This window comes from Cygnus olor, chromosome 4 (genome assembly GCF_009769625.2).
Source record: "Cygnus olor isolate bCygOlo1 chromosome 4, bCygOlo1.pri.v2, whole genome shotgun sequence".
NCBI lineage: Eukaryota > Metazoa > Chordata > Aves > Anseriformes > Anatidae > Cygnus > Cygnus olor.
Genome location: NC_049172.1, coordinates 50313037 through 50337252, shown reverse-complemented (window position 1 = coordinate 50337252; position 24216 = coordinate 50313037). Strand labels below are relative to the sequence as shown.

At 38.8% G+C, this 24216-nt stretch overlaps 1 protein-coding gene across 2 annotated transcripts; it reads left to right on the top strand.

Annotated features, from left to right (window-relative positions):
• The first annotated feature begins 1978 nt into the window (after nucleotides 1–1978).
• LOC121070145 (OCIA domain-containing protein 1-like) lies at nucleotides 1979–17068 on the top strand. 2 transcript variants are annotated; one of them, XM_040556808.1, is made up of 8 exons: nucleotides 1979–2116; nucleotides 2642–2726; nucleotides 6434–6487; nucleotides 6967–7014; nucleotides 10532–10661; nucleotides 12263–12471; nucleotides 13836–13985; nucleotides 16628–17068. In XM_040556808.1, exons 1-8 carry the CDS (start codon nucleotides 2066–2068, stop codon nucleotides 16663–16665), a joined length of 765 nt encoding a protein of 254 aa, XP_040412742.1. In that variant the 5' UTR covers nucleotides 1979–2065; the 3' UTR covers nucleotides 16666–17068. The 2 variants fall into 2 exon arrangements, with proteins under 2 accessions (XP_040412742.1, XP_040412743.1); XM_040556809.1 differs by lacking the exon at nucleotides 1979–2116 and adding an exon at nucleotides 2244–2484.
• The last annotated feature ends 7148 nt before the right edge of the window (nucleotides 17069–24216 follow it).

The following is a 24216-nucleotide window of genomic DNA, read 5'->3' as shown; positions in this document are numbered from 1 at the left end:
GGAAAACAGTATTCAAGAAATTAGATTTACAGAAAGGGGTTATACAGCTAGCTTTAAGCTTTGCCCATGGACAAGATTTTATGTAATGCATCAGAAGGACTTGGCAGTACCATGACTGATTTTAAACTGACTTCACAATTAGCTGCCAGAAAGATGACATGAGTATTAGGGAAATGGTAGAAGTAAACAGGGTGACTAAAAGGGGGTCCTTGCAGAGATTTCTTTCTATGGGTGAACTTCAGAACAAGACTTGTAGAATGAGAATGAAGTGCCAAAGATGCAGATATGCTGTACCATCGGTGCTGAACGTGGCCCTACACCTGCAGTTCTAAGCCAAAAAATGGACATGTAACCAGATGAAACCTTGAAGTACCAGTAAGCATCTCGCAGACAGACTGTACTAGGAAAAATTTTTGAAAGGAAGGTAAAACTCACCGGTTTGCTGCATGACATTCTTTTTTTCCCATTGGAAGTCTAAGGGATTTGGGGATATTGAGGTGGGAAAACTGAATGGATAACTATTAATTTTATAATAGGCAAAACAACCGAGTCAATATTTTCTTTAACAAAGGAGACCTATATTCATTTCCTCCCATTGAAGCTCCATGTTTAGAGAAGGTGCAGTCCATAAACACGTCCTCCCCTATAAAAATGCAAGCTTTAAGAAAACCATTGTACTCTTTGCCTAGAATGTACTGAAAGACAAATAGGAAGAAGAATAAAATAAATCGCCTTTAGAATTGTGCTAGAGACCATAAATAAAACTACTGTGAGTTGATGAGGCCAAAATATTTTGCATTGGGATTAATAATGTGCCTAACTGATGCTCAGTTATTGGCATGTGCTTCGTTAGGGTAGGCTCAGATGATAGCCAGAGATGAAGGCTGGAAGAAATCTGTGTTAAGAGGCAGAACAATCTCATGCAGATTGGAAGTTTATTTATTGTCTGATAAAAACTATGAATTAAGAAACTTAAATACACAGTTCCTTGGTTCTATCCCCACAGCTTATTTCAAGAATCCAGCACTCATAAGCCCATCTCCTCTACAGCTTTCTCGCTGGTGCACCCAGCCACCATAAGCAGCCAAACCTATTACTTCACACACTCCTAACTCCGTGTATCCCGGGTCCCTCACATGCTCACAGCATTCCTTTTATAGTCGCTTTCTCTACTAATTTCAGGTATTTTGCATGCGCGTTCCCCACTAATTTCTGACACCTTCGGCCTCTAAGCCTTGCACTTCCTATCTCCAGGCACAGGCTTTTTTTGTACCGCCATCAGTCAGCAGCAATTTAAGCCTCTCCTCTTGAATCCCAGGGCTGAGAGACACCGGCTTGCTCCAGGGGTGGCTGGCAGGGAGTGGTGCATTCCAGGCAAGCAGAGGCAGAACAAGACACGGCGAAATCAAGCAGCAGTACCGAGTGGTTACAGGAAAACTTTACAGCATGCACCACGCTCCCAGAAACGTCATTTTTCCTCGGCTTTTCCTGATTTCTGATAAACAGCACTCACCCCCTAAAGCTGCTATTTCAACAGCATTAGCTAGAGGCGAGCACGCGGATTCTTTCCTAAAACACCAGGTTCTTTCCAAGACGCACCTCAACACGATGCTGAGCACCAAATCCCGACCACTTACAGGTTCAGACAGCAGCTGCCTGCCAGGTTCTTGCTTGGTTCTAATTTAAATAAACTCTAATTAAAATTTATCAAAGCCAGGAAGGTGTCAGGGCCCCCCTACAGGCGGGTGAGACGCCCGTTAATAACGAGATATATATTAACGGTTTTAAAACGGGTACAAAAACCCATCCCCACGCGAGTTACCTGTCAAGGCTCCCCCACCGCTGCAGCCGTGCCCGCTCCCTAAGCTACAAGCGGGCGGCATGCCCTGAGCAGCCGCTAAGGCGGAGGAAGGAACCGTTCCCCGGGGGACCCGCCCGGTCCCCGCCGCCCAGCGGGGCCGGCCCACGACGGGCCCCGTCCCCGCCCCGTCCCCGCCTCCGTTGAGGTCGGGGCCCGGCGGAGGGGCGGCCCCGAGCTTCCGCTTCCCGCTGTCGCCGCCCCGCCATGGAGGCCGGGCAGGGCCCCGGCGGCGGGGAGGTGGGCGAGCCCCACGAGGTACGGGCGGCCGCTCGGCACCCGGCAGGCGGGCGGGGGCCCGGCGGGGCTGGGGCCGTGCTGCGGGGGGGGAGGCGGCAGCCCCGGGGCCCCCGTACGTACACACGGACAGACGGGGAGCCGCGGCCCGGCGCTGTCCGGTGCCGCCCCGCCGTGCCCTTGAGGCCGGCCCCGGCCCGGCCGTGTCCTCGCTGCCGCCTCGGGCAGGGCTCCGCAGGGTGCTGGGGGGGGGGGGTCACGGCCACGCAAAGCTGGCCTTGGGGGCCCCAGCGGGCCTTCCTGGGGAAAAGGAGCCGGCTGAGTTCGAGCACACACTAAATATATCCCTCTCTCTCCTCTCATTTGTTCCGTAATTATTTTTTTTAATGGTATGTTTCATGTAAACAAAAAGGTGTTGGTTCCTTAAGTATAACCGCGTCAAAATACAGGCACTATGAGGCCTGAAAGCTATAGTAAGCTTTTAACCGACAAATTCTAAACCTTCCTTTTTCTCGTTCTTTTTTTAATTGATCTCCCCAATAAAAGAATGTGGCACCTAAGCCTTATGTGCCAACGGAGGAGGAACGAAGGCTCCTCAAGGAGTGCGCTGATGAGAGCGCCCGGTATAGAGGTAAGTTCGGTTTGCTGCCGTCTTGGTTTGCCTTCCTCCTGCTCAGAGCGTGTGTTGGCATCTGAGGCCTTAAGGAAGGAAGGCCCAGGTGCAGTTCTCATGGCAGTTCATTAAGAAGCTGCCCATGGCCTAAAACTGCATCCCAGTGAGTGTTGATCTATGTAGGATTCACGTTTATTTATTACAAGTTTGCAGGACAGGAGTCGTGTAAAAGGTACAACATGATTTGTAAGGTTTATCCTTTATAACAAGATCCCTTCATGTTTTCAATTAACATGTTTATTAAAAATTGGAAAATAGTTATAATTAACCTAATCCCACATTTATTTATGTATCTGGATATACTTTTTTGTTTGTCATTTCTATGCTTTCAATTTTTGTTACCTATAGAATACAAAAATAAAATACTTCAGCTTAGAGCTATTGGTTTCTGTCTTTCTGGAGGCTTGCGAAAAGAGCATTGTATTAATCGCTTAGCTCAACTTTTTGAGAAAATTGCTGTCTGTGAACACCAGATGTTTGGGATTTTTTGGTAAATAAAAGTTAAGATTCGCAAATGTGATTCTGCAGTTCGTAATTTTTGCACTACAGCTAAGTATACAATAATAAATTTGCATTATTTTCACAGAATATTGTCAAAATTTGATTGAAATACCAATATTAAATTCTCTGTTTTTCATAAAATGTTGATCAACTGAGAATTGATTTACATTGCTTTTTAACTTTGTGTTTGTAGTCCAAAGGTTCAAGACATACCTGTATTATATACACCTGATTAAGAGCTTTGAACAAGCCTTTTGAAGTGATTGTTCTCCACTATTTTATCAGGCCCTAGTAGATTAGTCCTAATGCTGATAGGTGGTTTAGTAGAGACTGGGACAGAAGAAGAATTTAGCAGCTGGTTTGCTAAACTTAGCACATTGGCACTCTGCTTTCTCCTGGCAGCCAGTAGTTTCAGTGGCAACCTATAAGCCATTATGATTTTGAATTAACAATTCAAGGTCCTACTTCAACTGAGACATTCTTTATTACTTTGGCATTCTCTTCTTCCACTTTTATTCAAATGGTTGGAAGCCTTCTGCTTGTTTGGTAAAATCCAGCCATTTTTGGACGTGAAGAGAGTCAGGTTCCTTAGCAGTAAGATGGTTGTTGTGGCTAATTGATAAACTTTCTCATGGAGGACACAAGGGGAGGGAGTTGTTTGTCTTTCTTCGGGTGTTTTGCTCTGAGTTCTTGACTAGCCGGGAAGCTTACTGCCCTGTTCATCTTTTTGCAGAGACTGAAGAAGCAACATGTAGGTACTGTTTAGAAGCCCCAAAATTAGTTTCTTGAGTAGCCTTACTTCAGGGAAACACGTTAGTAATTGGATTTTTCTTCAGCAGTTGCGTACTGTACTGTTATCTCACTAGGAGAGCCTAAAGCCCTTTGCTGTTTTCTGGATTTCCTGTCTTTTTTTCACTGTTCTGCATCGCATGTACCTATACAGTTGTATTAGCTGTGATCAATATGTGGTTTTTGAACACTCCGTTGCATAGGCTGCCTGTGTGACTGCCTTGACATCATCACTTCTTACTGTATCAAATCTTGTTATTCACGGGTATTATTATAATTTCATGTATTTCCAAGTTGGAGTCTAATTTTTACAAGTTCTTACAAACCCTCTGTGTTGCAATAGTTCATTGATAACGTCTCTTTCAGAAAACTTGCTAGTCATCTCTTATTTCAGTTTAATAAACATTAGTAATACCAGTAAAACATGTGATCGTGTTATTGTATAGTATAAATTCGAATACAGAAAAAAAAATCACCTTGCAATCTACCATTTTATCCTTTGCGCTTTTAATCCCATCAACAGAATCACACACTTGATGTGACTTTTTCCCCCAGAAAACCATTTTGACTGGAATACATGACGTTCCCACCCTTAATGACTTGCTGCTGATGTACCAGCCTTCCAATATTTTTCCTACGATTTCTTTTGTTCTTCAAGCAGAGTACTTGTTGCCCATAGCAGTGGAAAGCAGCAATGTTCTTCGATCTTTGTAATCTACTTTTATTTATTTTCTACGCTTGCATATTCATAGTGATTTTTGTGTTGGAATCCAATTTTCATTTACCTATTGCTGTTCTGATTTCTAGTTACCGTATTATGTCATTTATATGTGCACTTAGTAGCATTTGTTGCCATTATGCTGTGTAACCTATCTTTGATGTCCAGAACATTTGTGCTAGGTGTGTAAGTCATTTCTATCCTCTGAAGGTTAAACTGAAGTCCTCTGTAGTAAGTTCTGATGGATTTTTTTATATAACTTTTTTTTTCCAGATTTTTTTTCTTACCATTCAGATTGAAATCTGCACTGCCATTCTGTATCTCAAAAAATCTAGAACTCTTAACTTTCAGAAAATCTAGGTCTAGATCTTCTAAAAACATTAGGGCTTTAATTTTCAATAGATTTGGAGGTTATGTTCTCTGTTGAAATGTTAACGTAGTCTTGCTTGTAAACCATGGAAGCAATACTTTTTATTAAAAGTGACATCCAGTCATATTTACCCTAAAATGCTAGTTGGACTCCTAATCTAGTTTAGATCTGTCTGAATTTGTAAAAGAAAAAGCAACAGATAGTTTGCAAAATTATAATTTAATAGTGTTGTAAAAATTCTTAAAAATACTATTTATCTTGAAATAGGAACTTAACTAGCAGATTGTGTGCTTCAAAATACTATAAACAGCTAGTGCTGTTTACAAAAAAGTTCCCCTAGGTAAAGGTACTGCAAGTCACCCCGCCATCTATATTTGCAGAGCTCCTTAAAGTGTAGTAATATTGTGACAAGTCTGAGTCCTTAATGTCATCAACTTTAGCATTACCATGTGTGTTATTTCGGTATCACTGTATCTTGTGTTATCTTAGTGGTCTTACAATAGTTACAAAGAAGTTTCATCTTCCCAATATTGTAATTGTCACTGCTTGAAAAAGTATTCCTTTTGTTTCTTGCCATCTCCAAATGCTTCCTGCTGTCCGAAGTAATTCAATATGATAAAAATTGATGTGAACTGTTAAGCAGACTGTGATAGGTGGTAATACTGTTCTGTGTTCATCGTCTTCTCTGCATTCCTGAACCTATCCCCAGTTGTGTAGCTTGATCCGTAAGCTAAAGAAAAACTTGCTTCATTCTTTCATTTGTTGATGAGTAAAACTGATTGGATTACCTAGTTTTATATCAGTTTGTTTTGTTTCTCTGTAAGAGTTGGAGTTATTTAAAAGTTTTCATATTAAAACAAAATCAAGTTTTTTGGTTATCAAAAAATTTTAGAGGCATGGGCCTCTATGTGGCCTTTTCTCCTAAAAATCTGTGTTTGCTTCTCAGGTTTAAAGCGCTGCATCTCGATGCTGTAGCAGTTGTAGATAGATGTCAGCACCTGGAATGTTGTACCTTGGTCCCATCTGCCACTGGCTTTTGTATTTTAGGAAGCATGAAGTCCAGTGAGGACAGGATAACACATTAACCAGTACTTCATTATTTATAGGAGGTCTCAAAGCTAGAATTGAAAATGTTTCATAGTTTATATAATTTTTTAATTGTATATGCTTAGATTCTCATACAAATGAACCTAGCAAGACCTAACGACTCTTGTTTTATTGTATATTTTGTTAAATATTATTGAAAATGTTGAAAATTATATTTTAAGCAACTTTTCTTCTCTACAGCTTTTCCTTTGGCTGCGGCGAGCATGCTTGCTACTACTTTCTTAATCAAAAAAGGTAAAGTGTTAAAAATACTTAGTTTAATTTGAATTTGCTCAGATAAACTAATTTCTGTTTTTACTGAAGTTACTATACTTAACACCTAATCTGCTGGTAATTAAGAGACGTTCTGACTCTTAAGCTATATGACTTGCAGTTCTTGAAACTAAAGGAACAGAATTTTTAATTAAAATCACATTCTCACCTATTGCTTGCCATATGCAATATCTCAGTGATTATGAAACAATGTATTCTACAGTGTGTAGTGGTACTGTGTGTGATATGATTAAAGAGGTAATTGTTAGATTTTTGTAATATTATGGGGAATTCCAATGTCAGGTTTTCTTGAATTTTCTTTAATTTAAATTTTAAAAGGTAACCTGCTACCCCTGATATTATGCAAGAGAACTGTCACTTTGGATTCATAGAACAGTTAATGTTTCTTCAACTTAATTCTTAATAACTTATTAATAATTACTTTGATTCCTCATTTTCAGGTATTCTAAGAGAGACCTCAAGATTTGGCTCTTTTACTAAAGTTGCATGTAAGTAAAAACTATACATAAATTCAGCTTGCATTTATGACTTAGGTCCTGGAGTCTGTTGCTCAGATTTAATCCCCATGAGACTAGCTGGCTGATTCACTGTGACTTCACTTCATGCTTATATTGGTAAAACTGTGCCTGAGGTTGTAGCTATGTGATCTGATTTATCCAGTGAATAAATTTCACCTTTCTGCAGGTGATTCTATCAGTCAGCAACTTTTTCGAAATGTTTAACTACAACATCTGATACCAGAAGAATGCATTCAATATCAAAAAGTAGAGCAATTAATTTATTCATCGTCTTTGAATTTGTGCAACTGAATTTGGATAAGTTTTGTTTGTAGACTTTCTACAGAATTCTAAGATTCAAAATATTCTTGACAAGTGTAATGTGAGCATGTAAGATGAAAATATTGCTAACAGACTTTGTACAAGCCTCATTTTTTTTCCCTTTTGTGATGGTCTATTGCGGATGAATATTTTTCTATGGTAGAATTTAAAGATGAAACAGCATTATCAGAAATAAATTCATGCTTCAGTAAAAGTGTCTGTAGGAATGTAACCTGTTGCTATTAAAGCATCTCCTGAGATTATTATAGTTGAAAAGAAGTAAATGAAAAATGCTTCTTTTGACTTAGCTTCTATATTTTCCTTGGCTGTATAAACTTGACGGGAGGGAAGAAACAATGGCATTTTCTTTTAGTGCCTGAACTACAAATACTAGCAATTCGTGGTGCTTCTATCAGAAATTGATTTTTGACAATGATTGTATTTATTGTTCGTAGTATCCGTTTAATATTTTTTTCTTGTTCCGGCAAGCAAAACTTTTTGACATTGTTTAAAACTTTGTGAGTCTAAATATCATCTTGTAAAATATTAGAACAGCATACTGCTGCAGTGAAGTCTGCCTGAAGGACTTTGCCAGAGTACACCCACCCCTCCCTTCCTAATTTGAAGGTCATTATTCGTGTGTCTTGCTTGTCCCATTCAGGCTATTTTAGTGCCTTTTTTTCCTGGACGTTATGTGTGTACAATTATAGGAAAACAGCAATTTCTTGTGAATGATTTTGGATTAAGTATAATCAAAAATAAATTAATAAATTAACCTTTTCAATTTAACACATGACAGTAAAACAGGAAGTTGCCATCTTGCCAATCTGCCCAGATGCAGTCAGTTACAGCCAGTTACTATTACAGTTTACTTCAGTGGGAAGAGGGTAAAACCCATGATTTGTGGTGAAGGAAATGTTGTTTAAGCAGATAAATGAATGAGAGAGACTAGGGTTGCCATTTGTTTATGGTAAGTTCTGCTTGCTTTTTTGAATGCCAAACAATATTATAACAAACCTTTCTAATAAATAATAGAATTGCTATTTCCCTGATACTTATGCATTTGTAAGTAAGGGCCATGTTCCTCCTATTTAGAAGAACTAAATTTTGAAATCAAAGGAGAAAATAAGGAGCAGCTGGACTGGACCAGCTCTTCTCAAAGTTAAGGTTATTAGCCAAAATTCTTCTGGCTTCTGTTCAGTGTACACTGGTGGGCATACAGACTTTCATTTTATGTTTAAAGAACTTTCCATGTAAAGTATGTTTTGATTGTTTTCCAGTAGGTAACTATATGTGATTTATGTACTTCTTAAATACATCTTAGGTGCATTTGGGGGGAAGGGAGGAGGCATAGTTGCAGTTTAAAAGGCCTGAGTTAAGCAGTTTTCATTTCATTCTCATATTGTTTAGGTCAGATGCAGCTACTGTCTACAGGATCTTCCTGCTAAGTATTGCCAGAGACATGGTTTGCAGGTCCAAATCATGTCTCATAATTTAACTGTACATTCCTCCTGCAGTGACGTCTGGTCAAAGGAAGCAGTTGTGTTGTTTTTTTTTCCCTTGATGAGTTCTGAAAGAAGAGCACATCAAATTCCAGACACTGCTAGTTCATAGTTAGCTGATGATAAACAATGATAAAACAGCTTAAGAACATTCCTGCATTTCTGGTGTCACTGATCTGCGCATAGCAAAGCTGTGTCTGTTGATCATAGTCTGCTAATGGTCCGTGTCTCTTCTGGTTGGTAGACTGAAGCGTGTCCATGCTTGACTGCAGTAATGGTCTTTGATATCTAGCTAACGTAGTTGGGTCAGGTGGGGACTGAAGACACCAAGACATGTGAGGAGCAGCTGAGGTCCCTTGGGTTGTTCAGCCCAGAGCAGAGCAGGCTGAGGGGAGGCCTCATGGCGGCCTGCAGCTCCCTCACGAGGGGAGCGGAGGGGCAGGCGCTGAGCTCTGCTCTCTGGGGACAGCGACAGGACCCGAGGGAACGGCATGGAGCTGGGACAGGGGAGGGTCAGGCTGGGTGTTAGGGAAAGGTTCTGCACCCAGAGGTGGTTGGACACTGGGACAGGCTCCCCAGGGCATTGGTTATGGCACTGAGCCTGCCGGAATTCAAGAAGCGTTTGGACAACACTCTCAGACACATGGTCTGATTTTTGGGTGGTCCTGTGTGGAGCCAGGAGTTGGACTCTGATCCTTATGGGTCCCTTCCCACTCAGGATATTCCATGATTCTGTTTGGTATTAGCCTATAGTGGGACCTGGCCTCCTTTGTCTCTCTGATTAGCTTCTCTAAAGTCTTGTTACAGTGAACACAGAAGAAGCAGAGAACGATACCTGATTTACTGTACTAATTTGGAAAACGTAGATTATCTGGCTGTCAGTTATGTAATAATAGAAAACAAATATTTTAGCCACTAATTACTTTGGGTAAAACGTTTTCCCAAGAGATGTTTCCATGTGTCCTGACTAGAAGGCCTTATGAAAAGGGAACTTTAACCTTTTGCATAAATTACAAAGAGAATCACCTATGCTGCTTAACTTTATTTTGCTAAATATCTAGTTTGAATTCTCGTTGGGTCAAAAAAACTACTGTGATCATTTAGTGTTATGTCCTGCCTAGCAGATCAAAATGTCTTATGCACCCCTCGGAAAGCGTTTGCCTACAGATTGCAAGGGTTCAAATAATTCAGTTGTTTGTCCTCAGGCAACCTCTTCAGAAGATGATGAGCCTAGTATTGAAATTTTGTAGACTTCTCTTCCTACTGGTGAAAGCCTTTTCAAGATCTGTGTGTTCTGATGGATTGAACTCTCAGAATTTTCTGCCTTTGTTTATTCCTTACCATTTTGTCATCTTTGATAGTTGCTGTTTCTGGATCTTGGGAAAAGCTGATGGGAATTCTCTTCTTTGTTACCTTTCACTCATTGATTACTAGCTGAAGTCATCAGATACTCATGTCATGTCTAAGTCTCTCTAAGTATGTCTCTGTTCAGCTCTTGCATTTGTTTTTAGTACCCTTTGTCCACAAAAGCAGCAAAGAGACGACTACTGAATTTTTTTATTTCAGATTTAATCTTTTTTTTCTTTAATTCAAGGTGCTGTGTAATTCATTGGAAATGATTACTTTAAAACTATGTTGAATGTTATGATACAGCATATAAAATCATCTTTTTTCTTTTAATAAAGTTGCTGGAACGTGTGGATACCTGGCTGGAAAGATATCCTACTTGCCAATCTGTAGCGAGAAATTTAAGAAACTGAAGGACTCCCCAATAGGAGATGTTCTACGACAAGCTCAGAGACACAGTTCGCATTCGTAAGAATTTAATTCTTTTAAATTTAAACCTTCAGATAATCTACACCTTCAGATCTGCACCTTTCTTCCTCTCTCTTCTGCCTCTTTCTGCCACTTTCAGGAAGCTGTATCATCTGTATGAACTGGTCAGCTGTAAAACACACGTTTTGAATTTGTTACGTACAACTGATTACTTTGAGGAATAGAAAAAGAAGCATTTTAATTTAGAAGGAATATATTTTGATAAGAGACTTGTTTTCCTGTGGAATTTACTTACAGTAGTGTGACAGCAGAAGTTGCCCTTCTGAGCTGAGAAGTAAACTAAGTTAACTGAAATAAAATAGTGTTACTTTCTGGAAGGTTTTCCCATAGTTTAGTTTGATTGAAGTAGGAAGAGGGTGGAAATGATTTCAGTGTTTATCAAAGGAAAGAGCTCAGTAAACAATATCAGTGCAGGAAGAAGCATGGTGGTCAGACTTAATGCTGTTTGTTTAAATCCTTTACATCTGTAACAGCATTATGCTGTACATATGAGAAACTCATCAGGTTCTTAAAACTATTTCCTGTTTTGTTCCAGAATGTTTTCTACTTCAAGTGGTGTTTAATTACAAATCACTTTTGGAATATCTCACTTAAACCCTTGATTCAAAACTGGGAGAGCAGTCTTTGGATAGTGAGTAGATAGTGAGTCCCACTACTGCTGTGTGCTAAGGTTTGTTAGATTTTCATGTAGGACTTTTATTAAATTTTTATTACTTTTTTGGTTTAGATTTATGGCAGTTTTGTCTGCAAGGTTTTTGTAGGCAAACAGGCAAACTAGCTGCAGATGTTCTTCATATGAAATTAAAAGTACATCTGAACAGAAATTTCAAGTACAAGGTGAATACATACTCTAGTGACACCAAGAGGATAGCATTTTTGATAGAGACAGACAAATTACTATGTAGTGGTTTGCAGGGCCAGTCTGAGTTGGTAGTGAATACTCAAGAGTATCAAGCATCGGTTTCCACAGTATTTTTTGTGTGGTCTTATTTTTTTTCTCTGAGAAAACTCATTACTGCTTCTGCTGAAAAATTAAATGAACAACTCAGTAAACTGTTACAGTTTTGTTTCCCCAACACAGTTCTTCATTCTCCTTTTCTTCTGTTGTGTATTATTGGTCCATTATAGCAGCTTGTAATATTGCAGGGTTTTAAGTTGCAAATTCTTGCTAAAAGATCTTTAGAACTAACTGTAGTTCACATGCTACTACTAGTTACAACGACACACCCTGTGCTATTTGTGTCTGACACGTTTTTGCTCTCTGAAGAGTCCCTGGGGGGAGGGATTGTCATTTTTATGTTGTAAAGTGCAAAACACTTTCTCTTTTGTCTTCTGTTTTAGAGATTTTCGGGTATGATTTGATTTTCTGGGAGGAAGGAAAGGGTGTTGAGAAAGGGACTATATAGATCTTTGCAATGTTAAAGAAATCTTTTTTTTTAAGACAGTAATTCATGTTGTTGGAAAATAAATTAAACCATTTACCAGAGTATGTTCTGCAGCTGCACACAACGCTACTCTTATAGTTTCATTTTAACTTGTTAACAGTTTGGTATTTAATATTTAATTTTATTATTTTTCAGCCGTTCCAGCCGGAAATCTGAATTTTCAGATACGCCTTCTCAGTCATTTACTGAACCTTCTTCTCCAAGAGCTGGATTCCCACTTTCTTCTACATATTCAGATGATTATAGTTCAACAGACAGAGGCCTCTCTAGCTACGAACCTGTTCCATTCAGTGCTTCCCTGAATGAATCTTCGCCTACAGGAATCACTGATTATGCTGTGCAAGGTGTGATACGTCTTAGTATTTAGCAGTTGGTAGTTCAGTAACTCTTAGCTGTCTCTTAGATAGTTCTCTCATTAAACTCAATTTCATCGCATGTAAACGTGTGGGATAATACAGTTTTCTTGAATTAAACACCTTGAAGTTCCCAGAATTGTTTCAGAGAGAGAGGGTAAATAATATGTGTTATTTTCTAACTTTAATCTAAATATAGGTGTTTTCTTTTTTCTTTTTTTTTTGTAGTTCTAATTGCAAATAAATTAATTTACAAGGTTTAATCTGGTAGGAAACTAAACCTGCAGACAACTCACCCTGGCTTGAAGTTCTTCTTGATTTAAATTAAAGTGAATATGCCAACCATTTCACTGCACCTTATAAGAAAGGCTAGCAGACAAATGGTAGAGACTATGGTTTAAGTTGTTTCATTTTCACCAGTGGTGGTGCTTTAACTGTATACTACTACAATTGAGTGATATTAAAATGTTTTTTATAATGTGACAAACGTTTAAATCTTCTGAGAACTGAATGCATATTGTGTTCTCTCATGCAACAGCTGATTTTTCCATGAAGTAAAATGGTTTTAAAGTACTGGTTTGTGCAGCTGTTGCCCTCCTTCCAATATGAACTCTATCCTCAGCTATTGCAGGGGGCAGGGGAAACACTACTCTGAGTCTCTGTGGTACACAAAGGAGGAAGCTACTGTCCATTGCAGTTACATGTTTTGAATCGGTTTGTGTTTTTAATTCCTCGATGGAAAATGTCTTATTTCACGCACAAAAAAAAAGCCGTTTCATGCAACTCGCTTTTAGTTATATAAAAGTTTTCGATGTAGATGTGTCAAGGGAATTGTAATAACACTTCATTACAAATATTGACAATTTATAAAGCCTGAAGTATAGAACCAAGATTCTGCATTGTAAATGTAGATAAAATGTTTATTAAGTGACCTATGATGGATGTAGTCCTAATGCTTTCATAGCAGAATGTAAAGCCTGAATGCAGACATTCGAGATTCACTCAGGTTTCTCTACAGAAATTATAAATATATCAAATGTAAAACTAATGCTAGTCATGCATAAAGTGACCAGAACTGTTTTATCCATCGGGGACCACATGACTGTTAGGCTTTCCACTAGATAAAATGACAAAAATAAGTTAACTGCTGATCTTCTAAAACAGACAAAATGAAAAGGATAAAAGGAAATGAGTGAATTAAGGACCACATACATTCTCAGTTGCATTTTGAATTGCAGCTGTCACGCTCCTTTTCATTTGGGATTGAGCTGTAATTAACTGACATTCTAGACTAGGTTGTAGCCAAGTTTAGTTGATTGTCGTTTCTAGTATTTTGGTGTTTGTTTTGTTTTCAGAACCTGCTCCAATTCCAGAAGAAAGTCGTAAAAAAAAAACTGTCACATATGAAGAATTAAGGAATAAACACAGAGAAACGTACGAAGTAATGGTACCACCAAAGGCAGAAACTCCAATCAAGTTGCCACAGGAAAAACCAGCTAAGGAAGGTAATGTACTGATTCACAACAATACATGGTAAATTCAAATAGTAGCAATATTTTTAAAAATAGTTACAGACCCAAAGCTTAATTCTGCCTACCTTTTAAGCAACATTGTTACAGTATCTGCAAGTATCTGATATGTGATGTAATCTATTGTTTCATATTTCAAATTAATTCTATTTTCAAAAAGATTGATCTTCCAACAGCAGATTGTAAATCCTCTTCTCTGTCCATATTGCTTTGGGACAGACTCGGAAAATCTCATAGCTTCTTTTAAAAAATACATTGTGCAACATATTTCAACAAAGAATTCTCTGAGCTCAGAGAGAGAGTGAAGAGTTTTAGCTATGGAGGGGGGTGTATGTTTTAGATAGCATTGTTCTATCAAAATAGAGCACATAGTTGATGGTTTTGAAGTGGGGGGCATTTATGAATTGTTTCATGTGGAATTAGTGCATTTCTATAGCAGCATTGTTTGTAGAGGTTCATTATTCTACATTAAAACTCAAAGGAAGGAAACGGCATTTGGCAGCAATATTGAGATTTGTTTTCACAGTGAGAAACAAAACTTTACACAGCAAAATAAGTATGCAGTGCCCTGAAGGATAAGACTTCATTCAGTCAACTCTGACTTGATCAGGTTTTTTGAAAGGGAGACACCAGTAGCAATTTATGATTACTCGTTCTAGAATGGTGTTATTTAGTGTGACATCTGTGAAAATGATGTCAGCAGGAGAATGTCAGTTGTAATTGTTTCATTTTGTATGCAGTGTCCAGTGTTCTCAATCACAACGCAATGAGACTTGTAGGAATAGATGATGTTTCCTATTAGGCATACACAGTTGTAATATATATATATATATATATATATATATATATATATATATATATATATAAATGCAGAGAGGTCTAAAATAGTAATAGTAAGCTTTGGAACAGTGTTGCTTAGGAAGGTAAATCTATTACATCCTTGTGTAATACTCTTTCCACATCATTAGTCTTTAGACAAATCTACATGGTCTTGAAATAAAAATTACAAACACTGATTGGGTAGTGATTTCAATGTTGTTAAGAGAATAAGTCTTTTTCTGTTATTACGTGACTTTGTCAAATGAAACATTAAGAAATTATTGAGCTGTCCTTTCAGATTCTAAGTTCAGTCAGCTGCTTTACACAATCATTGATTTACGCTATTTCTTTTCCAATATAATTCTCCACAAATAGAAAGCCACTAGAAACATCACTTGAAAGCCATAAGGAGAAAACTTTGGCAGCATTCTGCAAACCTTGCCATCCTCCATGGCAAATCTTACGGCTAAGAAATGGGAATGCATTCATTATTTTCAGTTATTTGAGCTATTATAAAATGTTAATCCACAATATTGCCTTCTCTGTTGTATTTCTGTGTTTTGTTTGATGGGTGTAGTCAGGCTTTGAGACTAGAACTACACTGAGCAGCGCATGAGATTTGTAAATAAACTTTCAAGAGTACCTGTTTGTTAGAGAAAGGAGTAAGAAGGGAGTACAAAAATTCAGAAATGTTTTATAAGTGGAGGTATGTTTAAATCTACTGATGTCATGGGCTAAAATCTGATTTAGCTTCTTGTGTCATATGGGACACGTTACTTGTTTGTACATCCTGAACCATTTACCCCTTTGTTCATCATCTTATCTCCTTGTTGTAGGAACCAGACTAGCAAACAGGAGACTGGTTTCCGTCCTCTGATGCAAGGACAGAAGGGAAAACTAACCATGTAGGAAGCAGTCCCTAGCTTCCATCTGCTGGTGCCTTTTCCCTTTGTTGTAACAGTATGAATTTGAGTAGCTGCATAGTGAACTGTACTGGACCATTTTTTCAGGGAATGAGCGTGACGTGCTAAGCTGCCATGGTTAATAAAAATGGCAATCAAATCATATGTTGAGACAGCTTCTCATTATGCCTCACCTGCAATATCAATCTGCTCCTCTTGCCCAGGGAAGCTGTGGATGCCCCATCCCAGGCTGGATGGGGCTTTGGGCAGCCTGGGCTGGTGGGAGGTGTCCCTGCCCGTGGTGGGGGGTTGGAACCGGGTGGGCTTTAAGGTCCCTTCCAACCCAAACCATTTTTCAATTAGGCAAGACAGATCTGAAAAAATCCTTTAAGACCAGTACCCTGTTTTTTCTTCTCTGACTCACTTCTGTACTAAAGGAAGCTGCCAAATAATAATGGCTGAGTAGTTTCCTAGTAGGGATTACTGATTTTTGTTTGTCTTTGTGTTTTTAACTCTCCTGAATCCATCCAATTGTGCGCGTAACTACATTATGTAGCCACATATTTATTGTAACATTCCTTGCCTGTTTCCACCAATTGTCTTTGTTTCACCCACATGTTGTGTTTGTTTCAAAGTAATTACAAATTCTGTAGGGCAGAAATCAGCACAGTAGGCCTCTGGGCTGAGTATTAATTCATTAAAGAATAATGAATTACAGACTTTCTTCTCCCCATTTATTAAAAAATAGTTTAAATTAGATGTGTATTGTGCTATGACTGATGCTGTCCCTACTTACTACTTTAAATTGCAATGTACCCTAGTTTTTGGCACTGGATAGCTTTGGGAGTTAAATTTAATAACGTGACTACTGTTTCTTTCTTTTTTTTTTTTTTTCAGTTAAAGTAAATAAATATGGAGATACCTGGGATGAGTAAGCACCGAATGAAGAACTGTAGAAAATTATCTCCTGTCAGCCAACTTGAACTTCATCTTTATCAGTTACAAATACTGGCAGCTTTGATGTTTTCTGCCAGGCACAGTTACTAATAAATGAGAAAATATTGACTTGCCGGAGTATTTAAAAAAAAAAAAATATATTAAGGCTGAAGATTCTTTTTTATTTTGCATAAATGACAAGCCAGGGTATTGTGAGGTGTCATGATTGTAAACCATTAGTGCTATTGTTTAAGAATGAAAAAGCTAACTAGCAATAACTAATATAAATGTACAAGAAGGGGTGAAATGTGTGTAAATAAAAGCAATTATATGTATTGGGAAGGAAAAAAATAACGATCTTCTGAAACTTTGAAGATTTGCATTAAAAGTTACCTGCAGAAATAACCTCTCACTGTGTTTTGTCTGAAAGTATGCTGGAAACCTTAAAATGTTACCATACTTAGTAATGTTTGGAATAATACTGAATTATTAGGAGAAAAAGGGTAGAGGAAACTAGCCGAATACAGGAGTAACCATACTGAATAGGACTTTCCTTTTCAAAGCTTTCTCTGGGTGACAGTTGTGGTTTTATACTGGTCTTCTGATTTGCCCACACTGGGTCTCTTAGGGCAGTCAATGCAGAATAAAATGATTGAATGAAACTGCAGATATTTAAAATAGCTATATTTAAGTGCAGAAGGCTAAACTGGACAAACTGTTAGAAGTTTGATATCTTGACTTAATATTAATTTTTGTGCATTGTCTTTTTTCTCTGTTTGTGCATGTCATGGTCAAAAAAAATAAACAACAACACTTGAGACTGTTCATGGAGAAAAGATCCTGATCAGTGGAGTATTGCATTGTTATTACCTGTAAGAACTGAGCTACGTTGGCAAAACTACTGAAAAGTATTTCCTAACGTTTGCATCACCTGCTCTGTCTCAAAACACTATTGTTTTTTTCTGTCCATTAGATCCTCTCACTTTCAGTTGTGCTGTTTAATCTCACAGCATTGTTTTTGTTTTGACTCTTAGGCTATAGGTGAGCAAAAACCATGATGAAGTTAATAGTATAAAAAGCATTGCTGGCATCTTTGTTGGAGATGAGAAATAGCTTCCCAAGAAGAAAGTTCTTGACTCGTGATTTAGTGGACTAGCAGCAGAGCAACATGAATAAGAAGATAATTTTAGGTAGGTAAAGAACAATCAGCTGAAATGGGAGGGAGAAAATGGCTAAAAGATGAGAGAACGCTTTCAGAGACAAGTACTATTTATAATCATCAAAACAGGAAGATTGCTATCAGATAAGCTGAGAGAGAGAGAGGATTGTGCTAATCGGATGAGCTTGAAGTTGTATCAGAAATTTAACTTAGAGAGAATGCTTCTTGTGCCCATGGTGACACCATGATGAGAACTGTGAAAATACAGGAAGCTTGCTAGAGTTACATTACTGTATATTTTTTAGTGCACCATTCCAAAGCTGACTGGATTTATCATGAAAACAAAGTTTACTAGTTGTGAGTTACCCAAGTAACAGGATGCAGAAGCTTTAGGTGATTAAAATAGAGCAGATGAGAAGAAATGATTTTTCTGTTGAAAGAATGAAAATTTTGGGCAAATAAAACGTCTCCAAGCTGTTGATATAAAAATGGGATCTCAAAGACTCTTGCCTCAAATTAATATTTCAAGTGGATAAATAGAGCATTTTACATAAACTGTATTAGTTTTTTATTTTTCCTTAGTGAAGAAAACAAAAGGCATATATAGTATATAATTAATGTTTTAAAGGCCTACGCTGCCTAATGTAACGTGTATTTCTAAATTGAGCGTAATGTTCTCATTCTGCTGCATATGGCTAGGATCTCTCAGAGGCCATACTTTTTTTTTCCTTAGGAAAATGTTGGGTTTACCATCAAACAATTTAAAATTCTGTTCTTGCCTGAGCATTTGGCTTTCTAAGCATTAAATGCAAGAGTTGTCACAATCATACCTGTTAATAGGCTGTAGAAAACTAGCTTTTTGCCAAGGTAGGGTCACTTTCATCTTGCTGTGGCAAAGCGCGTGTTGAATCGCTGCTTCGCTCAGTAGCTGTGGGAGTTCAGCCTTATTCCTTCCCTTTTTCTGCACACCTTCCATTAAGTACCACCTTGGTTCAGAGTGTTCTCTTCCAGCCTTAGGATTTCATATAGGGTACCCAGTTACTTATGAGGAGCTTCTGCGTTTCTGCTGCGCTTGCATAACATAATTTATTTTTCTGCTGAATCCTAAGAGCTGATGGCATGGTTATCACTGAAAATGTCTGTGTAAAGAACTAGGAAGAATGGTGAATGTGTGAAGAAAGCAGGACTGATCCTCCCCATTCTATGTTTAAATGTATTTCCAGCTAATACACAGCATATTTTTCTTAATTCATTAACCAGGCTGACTGTTTTACTTGCATTTAGGTCCCTCAGTACTCCAGAAAGCACAGTAAGAATTTCACTTTGCATTACCACTTACATTTCCAATTGGCTGCTTCTACAGCCTGACCTAACAACAAAGAGAGCGGCGTTAAAAAAGAGCTGAAGTTGTCCTATGGGCCATCATACCTGTGTGTTCGTTAATAAATGTGAATTAACTCAATTCACCTTTATTGTAAAGCTAAATAAATTTTCTTTTATTCCTCAGAATAAACTTTAATTATGTAAAAAATTAACTGCTATACTCTAAAGCAAACACCAGCAAAAGTCTTTTTTTTTTTTTTCCCTGTGAACAATTCTAAAAAGGCTTTAAAGTAACTGCTCTCACTATTTCTTAAAACTCTTAAAAATAAGCAGCTACATAGCCAATTTAAAGGATTTGGTAGCATTGTCCTAAAATCTGTTGTTACTAATGTGCATGAGCACAGAGAGGGAGAGAATTGTGTAAAGCGCCTCAGCTCTTTGGCAGCTGGTAAAGCTCTACCAAAATGCTGGTCCTAAATGCTTTTGTCTTTGCCCAAATTAAGGGACATGTTCATAGTCTAAAGTAAGAACACAGCCTGACCTTTCGGGGAGTTTGTTTCTGCCGAAGTTGTTTGGAACACATCTAAATTGAAGAGAAATGTGTATATGAAAAATAATTCGATTTACCTAATGAAAGCTAAAGCAGGTTTGTGGAAGGCTGGGGAAATAGTACACACTATTCCAAACCAAGCCCACAGATTTCCTGACTTGTCTGCTATTTGTTGGAAGAATTGTTTGTCTTCCCCATGGTTGTTCGTAGTGAGGAACCCGGTCCGTCCTTGCGCGCTGCACAGCTGTGCGTCCAGCTACGGCCCTTGGCTGCCACACGTGCATCAGACCTTCGGTAGCGAGGCTTTGCTTGCAGCGCGTTCTTTCTGGTTTGCAGCCAGACTGGCTTATCTCTGTAATCTGATAAAGGACACAATGGCACTATAAATAGCCCTTTACTTTTTGTAGCTTGGTGGCCTGTTAAATGTCTTAGGGAAATTAACAGATCGTGTTTGGATTTCAATCTCGAGGCAATAAATGGGAAAATTTGATTCTCTTTGCTATGTTGGCCTCTTGCCTTAGGGCTGTTTGTAGGGGTTTGCACTACTTCAGCTAAGCCAAAATAAGTTTGCACGCAGGTATGCCTGGAGTCCATAGATTAAATATTTTCTTTGCCAATGTAAGAACTGGATGTAAGCCAGCAGCACCTGACAGAAGTTCTGAGGGATTCCTGAGTAGCTGCATTAGAAAGAGCCCTGAACCAAGGACGGGACCAGAGCGTCTCATACATGTACAGCCTGGGCCGGGGCAAGGTCCCAGGTCATAAGAGCAACAAGGGAATTGTTCTTTCCACATAACAAGGGGAAAAAAAGAAAAAAAAATAGTATTTTTTATTTAAGTAAAGCAATAAAGCAAAACTAGAAACACATAGCCACTCAGGTTGTAAAATGTGACGAAAGCAAACAGCTATTGAGAGAGCTGCTGGCTAGTAGATGGCAATCTCTTGCGGATTCATTTATATGCATTCAGATAAATTATAATTCTGAAAGAATCACACAGTAATAGCCATCATCTAAAGCATTTGTTTCTGTTTACTCTCTTTAATGCTAACAATGCTGGTACTGTGCTACTTATATGTTAGTGTTTTAATACTTAGCACTTGCTTACTCATTTTTACTCAGTTACTGTTATTTTTTTCAATTAAGAGATTCAAAATTTCCTGAGATTTTACCATCTATAGCAGAATGGTAATACAGAGATGGATACAAAGGATATTCAATCAAATATAGCTTTCACTTATCCTTAACCTGAGAAAAAAACTTGTAAGACGAAGGAGAAATGAAGGGTTTGATAAATTGCCTTTGCCAAAACTGCAAGTAAATTAGACAGGATAAAAAATCCCTAGTGTGTAACCTTTTTGTAGTTCTTCCTGCTGCTCAGTGATGATGTGTAGAATTGGGATACGCAATCTTAGCGTGAACTGCTTCCAACGCCCAAAATGGCAAATTCATTCCTTATCAGGAATAATATGCATTATTTATTCTTTCTAATCCACACTGGAAGCACGTTTCTAGTACGTTTTTTAATTAAGCTAAAATTTAAGTTCTATATAAATTTAATGACACAAATAATTTTTGTAGAATCATTTTTGTTTGGTTTAATTCTGTATGTTAAATATCATTGCTATCGTAAATGTCTTAGGATAACTAACATAATAGCATAGCTGATACAGAAAAGGGTGGCTGGTTGCAGTAGCTGATGTCTAAACAGTAATGATGGGTTATTAACAATGTCTACATCACAGAAATACACAGTGCTACACAGAAAACATTTCTGCTGGTATATAGTGTCATGCAGGCAGTGCATATGGCTACGCTGAAGAGCTAAGTCCATTTTTTCGTCCCCTTACACTTTATGAAGTTCTCACGTTCATATTTGCTTCCTTAGCCTCTACCTGCTAGATGATGCACGGCTTTGAAGGCTGCGCGAGCAACAAGTGCACGAGGAGGAGCCCCACAGCCCCGCGTGAGTTCTGTGCAGCGACAGGCCGGGGATAATGAACGAGGGGAACTGGCAGGGCTGGCGGGGCAGCTGGCTGACCCACCAGCAGCCACCTGCCGGGCAGCCTGGTAGGAAACCCCGAGGTAGACAAGGGCAGGCTTTGTGCCTAACAGCCGCCGAGGGCAGCTTCTGAGGTTAGGACGATCTGCTTGATTCACGGAGCTAAGCAGTAGACTGGGGGAGATTAAGTGGCAAGCATTTGCTGCTGGCTAAGGTTTCGGATTTTTATTTTAAGTATTACACGTGCAGGAGATAAGCTTGGGCATGTCCATTGCAGTCGTCAGAGATCTCAGCCTACAGCTGGAGTGAGGGAAGGGTAGGCTTTAAGTATGCCCCTAGGAGGAGGTATTAAAGCTGCTTTCTGAAATACCTGAGCGTGCCGATGTGACTTACCAGCACAGCACTGCTGCTGAATGATCAAAAGACACTCACGTGAGAAGTAACACTTAAAACTTCAGGTAAGTGGTTTTTTTTTCTGGCATTTGCTTTGGACATGCCACTGCTCTCAGACAGTCTGTATGTCAAAAATGACAGGAAAAACCTCTGCTCCCATGCTAATGCTGCTTTACCCTTAGTAAGCAGAGAAAAGAACCACATATAAATCCCTTTCATTACAGTATGTCTTTCCTCAGGAATCTTTGATCTTGTGTTCTCTGTACATGAAGATGCTTCAATCTTCACTTTAAGCATTAACTGCGTGTTTTGTTTCATTTGGCAACACTCTCAGCTTGTGTTGTGTTTTTTTTTGTTTTTTTTTTTAAAGAGCTATAAGAACATTAGAATCGCTGTAATGGTGGTCCTGTCTCCCACCTCGGCTAAAAAGAGATCCTGCACTAGTACACGATCCTATCCTCCAGTGATCAGAGTATAAGAGTTTCCTGAGACAATGGCTGCAGCTGGAGCATTCAAATCCAGATGTTTCACAGCCACCAGTTCTCTGGGGCGATGGTGCCTTTTGGAGCCTTTTAGTTTGTTTTTGCCACATCCTGTGGCAATAACAGAATTGTGCTGTGTAAAGAAGTGCTGCTTTCAATTTAAATTGGATTTTACTGAGTGCTGACTGGTTGTTGTTTTATGAAAAACAGCAGTTACTCATTCCCTCTTCGTCTTTGATGATGGAGACACTATATTCCTCATCTTGGCTTGTTTAACTGGAGAGTTCCTTAATTCATCTCTTGAGAAGAAACCATTTTCTACCTCTGATCATTCCTTCCCCCTCCCCTTTTTCTGTATCTCAGTTCTGTTGTGCTCTTTTTGAGTGGAAGCACCACAATGTTCATGATAAGGGCACGCTATGTATTACACGTCTATATTTTCCTAGGAATTTTTAATGTTCTACTTGCCTTTTGGCTGTCATAGACCACAGATCTGCTGTCTCAGAAAACCACGCAACATGACTCCCCGGTCTCCGTACTGAGAATGTCAGAGTAATTTAAAACCAGCCATATGATGCAATTAACATTTTTTCTCATGTGCTACTGATGACAATGAGGCTTATTACTCAGTCTCTCAGCACTGAGGTTTTTGGGTTTTTTTTTAGCTCTTCTGTCATTTTGTCATCAATAAATGTGGTCATGTTTCCTTTGGCAGATTCTCTGTCAATGTGTTGACCAGAAGCCATCTCAAGCCTTCTAGATTTTGAACTGCCCTTGAGAACTGTCCCATTTATTTCTTCAGAGCTTAATTAATTGGAAGCCTTCTCAAAACAAAACAAACGACTCAGCAGATGCACAGGATGGAGTAGATCCCTTTGTCCACATGGCCACTCCTTCAAAAACACATTAATAGCTTTGTAAGGTGTTAACGTCCTGCTGTGAAAACTTGTTCTCCCAAATTAGCACCCCTCTTGAAGGTACCTGAGGGGCACCGGAGCTAGCTGCATCTTCACACGTCCCCTTGGCCTGGTCCAGCAGGCTGCTGTCCTATCTCCTGCCCCAGAGCTGGTGCTCTGCTTACTGGCCTCTCCCAGAGCCCTGCCCTCCCATCAGCTGCGGGTGCTCAGCATGCCCATTATCCCAGTCTCTTTCAAAATGTAACAGAATATGCCCCAAATCTTACTTTTGGTACAGATTTATAAAAACTTGATCAGTAAGCTTTGGTCTCCTTTTCATTCCCAGTTTTAAATGAGAATGACAGACCAGCTGGCTTGCCCGAAGTCAGGATTTTAATAGCAACATGCCTTGTTTTCAACCTGCAATTGTTTTCCCTTCTAAAACACAACTACATTTCTAAAATAGGATTGAATACAGTGTTAGTGAAATTATTTTAAATAGCTGATAGGAAAGTCCCCAGAGAAAAGCAATATATTGCAGGCGTTGGAGGTTAATGTCACCATAGGTTTCCTCTTACACTCTTTCCTTTTTCTATTCATAATTTAATGGAGTGGATTGAGGCTTACATAAAGTTATTCACTTTGCATGCATTACAGCTGAATTCTGTAAATTTCTTGATTTTAGCAATCAGATATGTAACATTTTCTATTTCTCTCTGGGCTGTGGACTACAACAAAGCTGTGGTA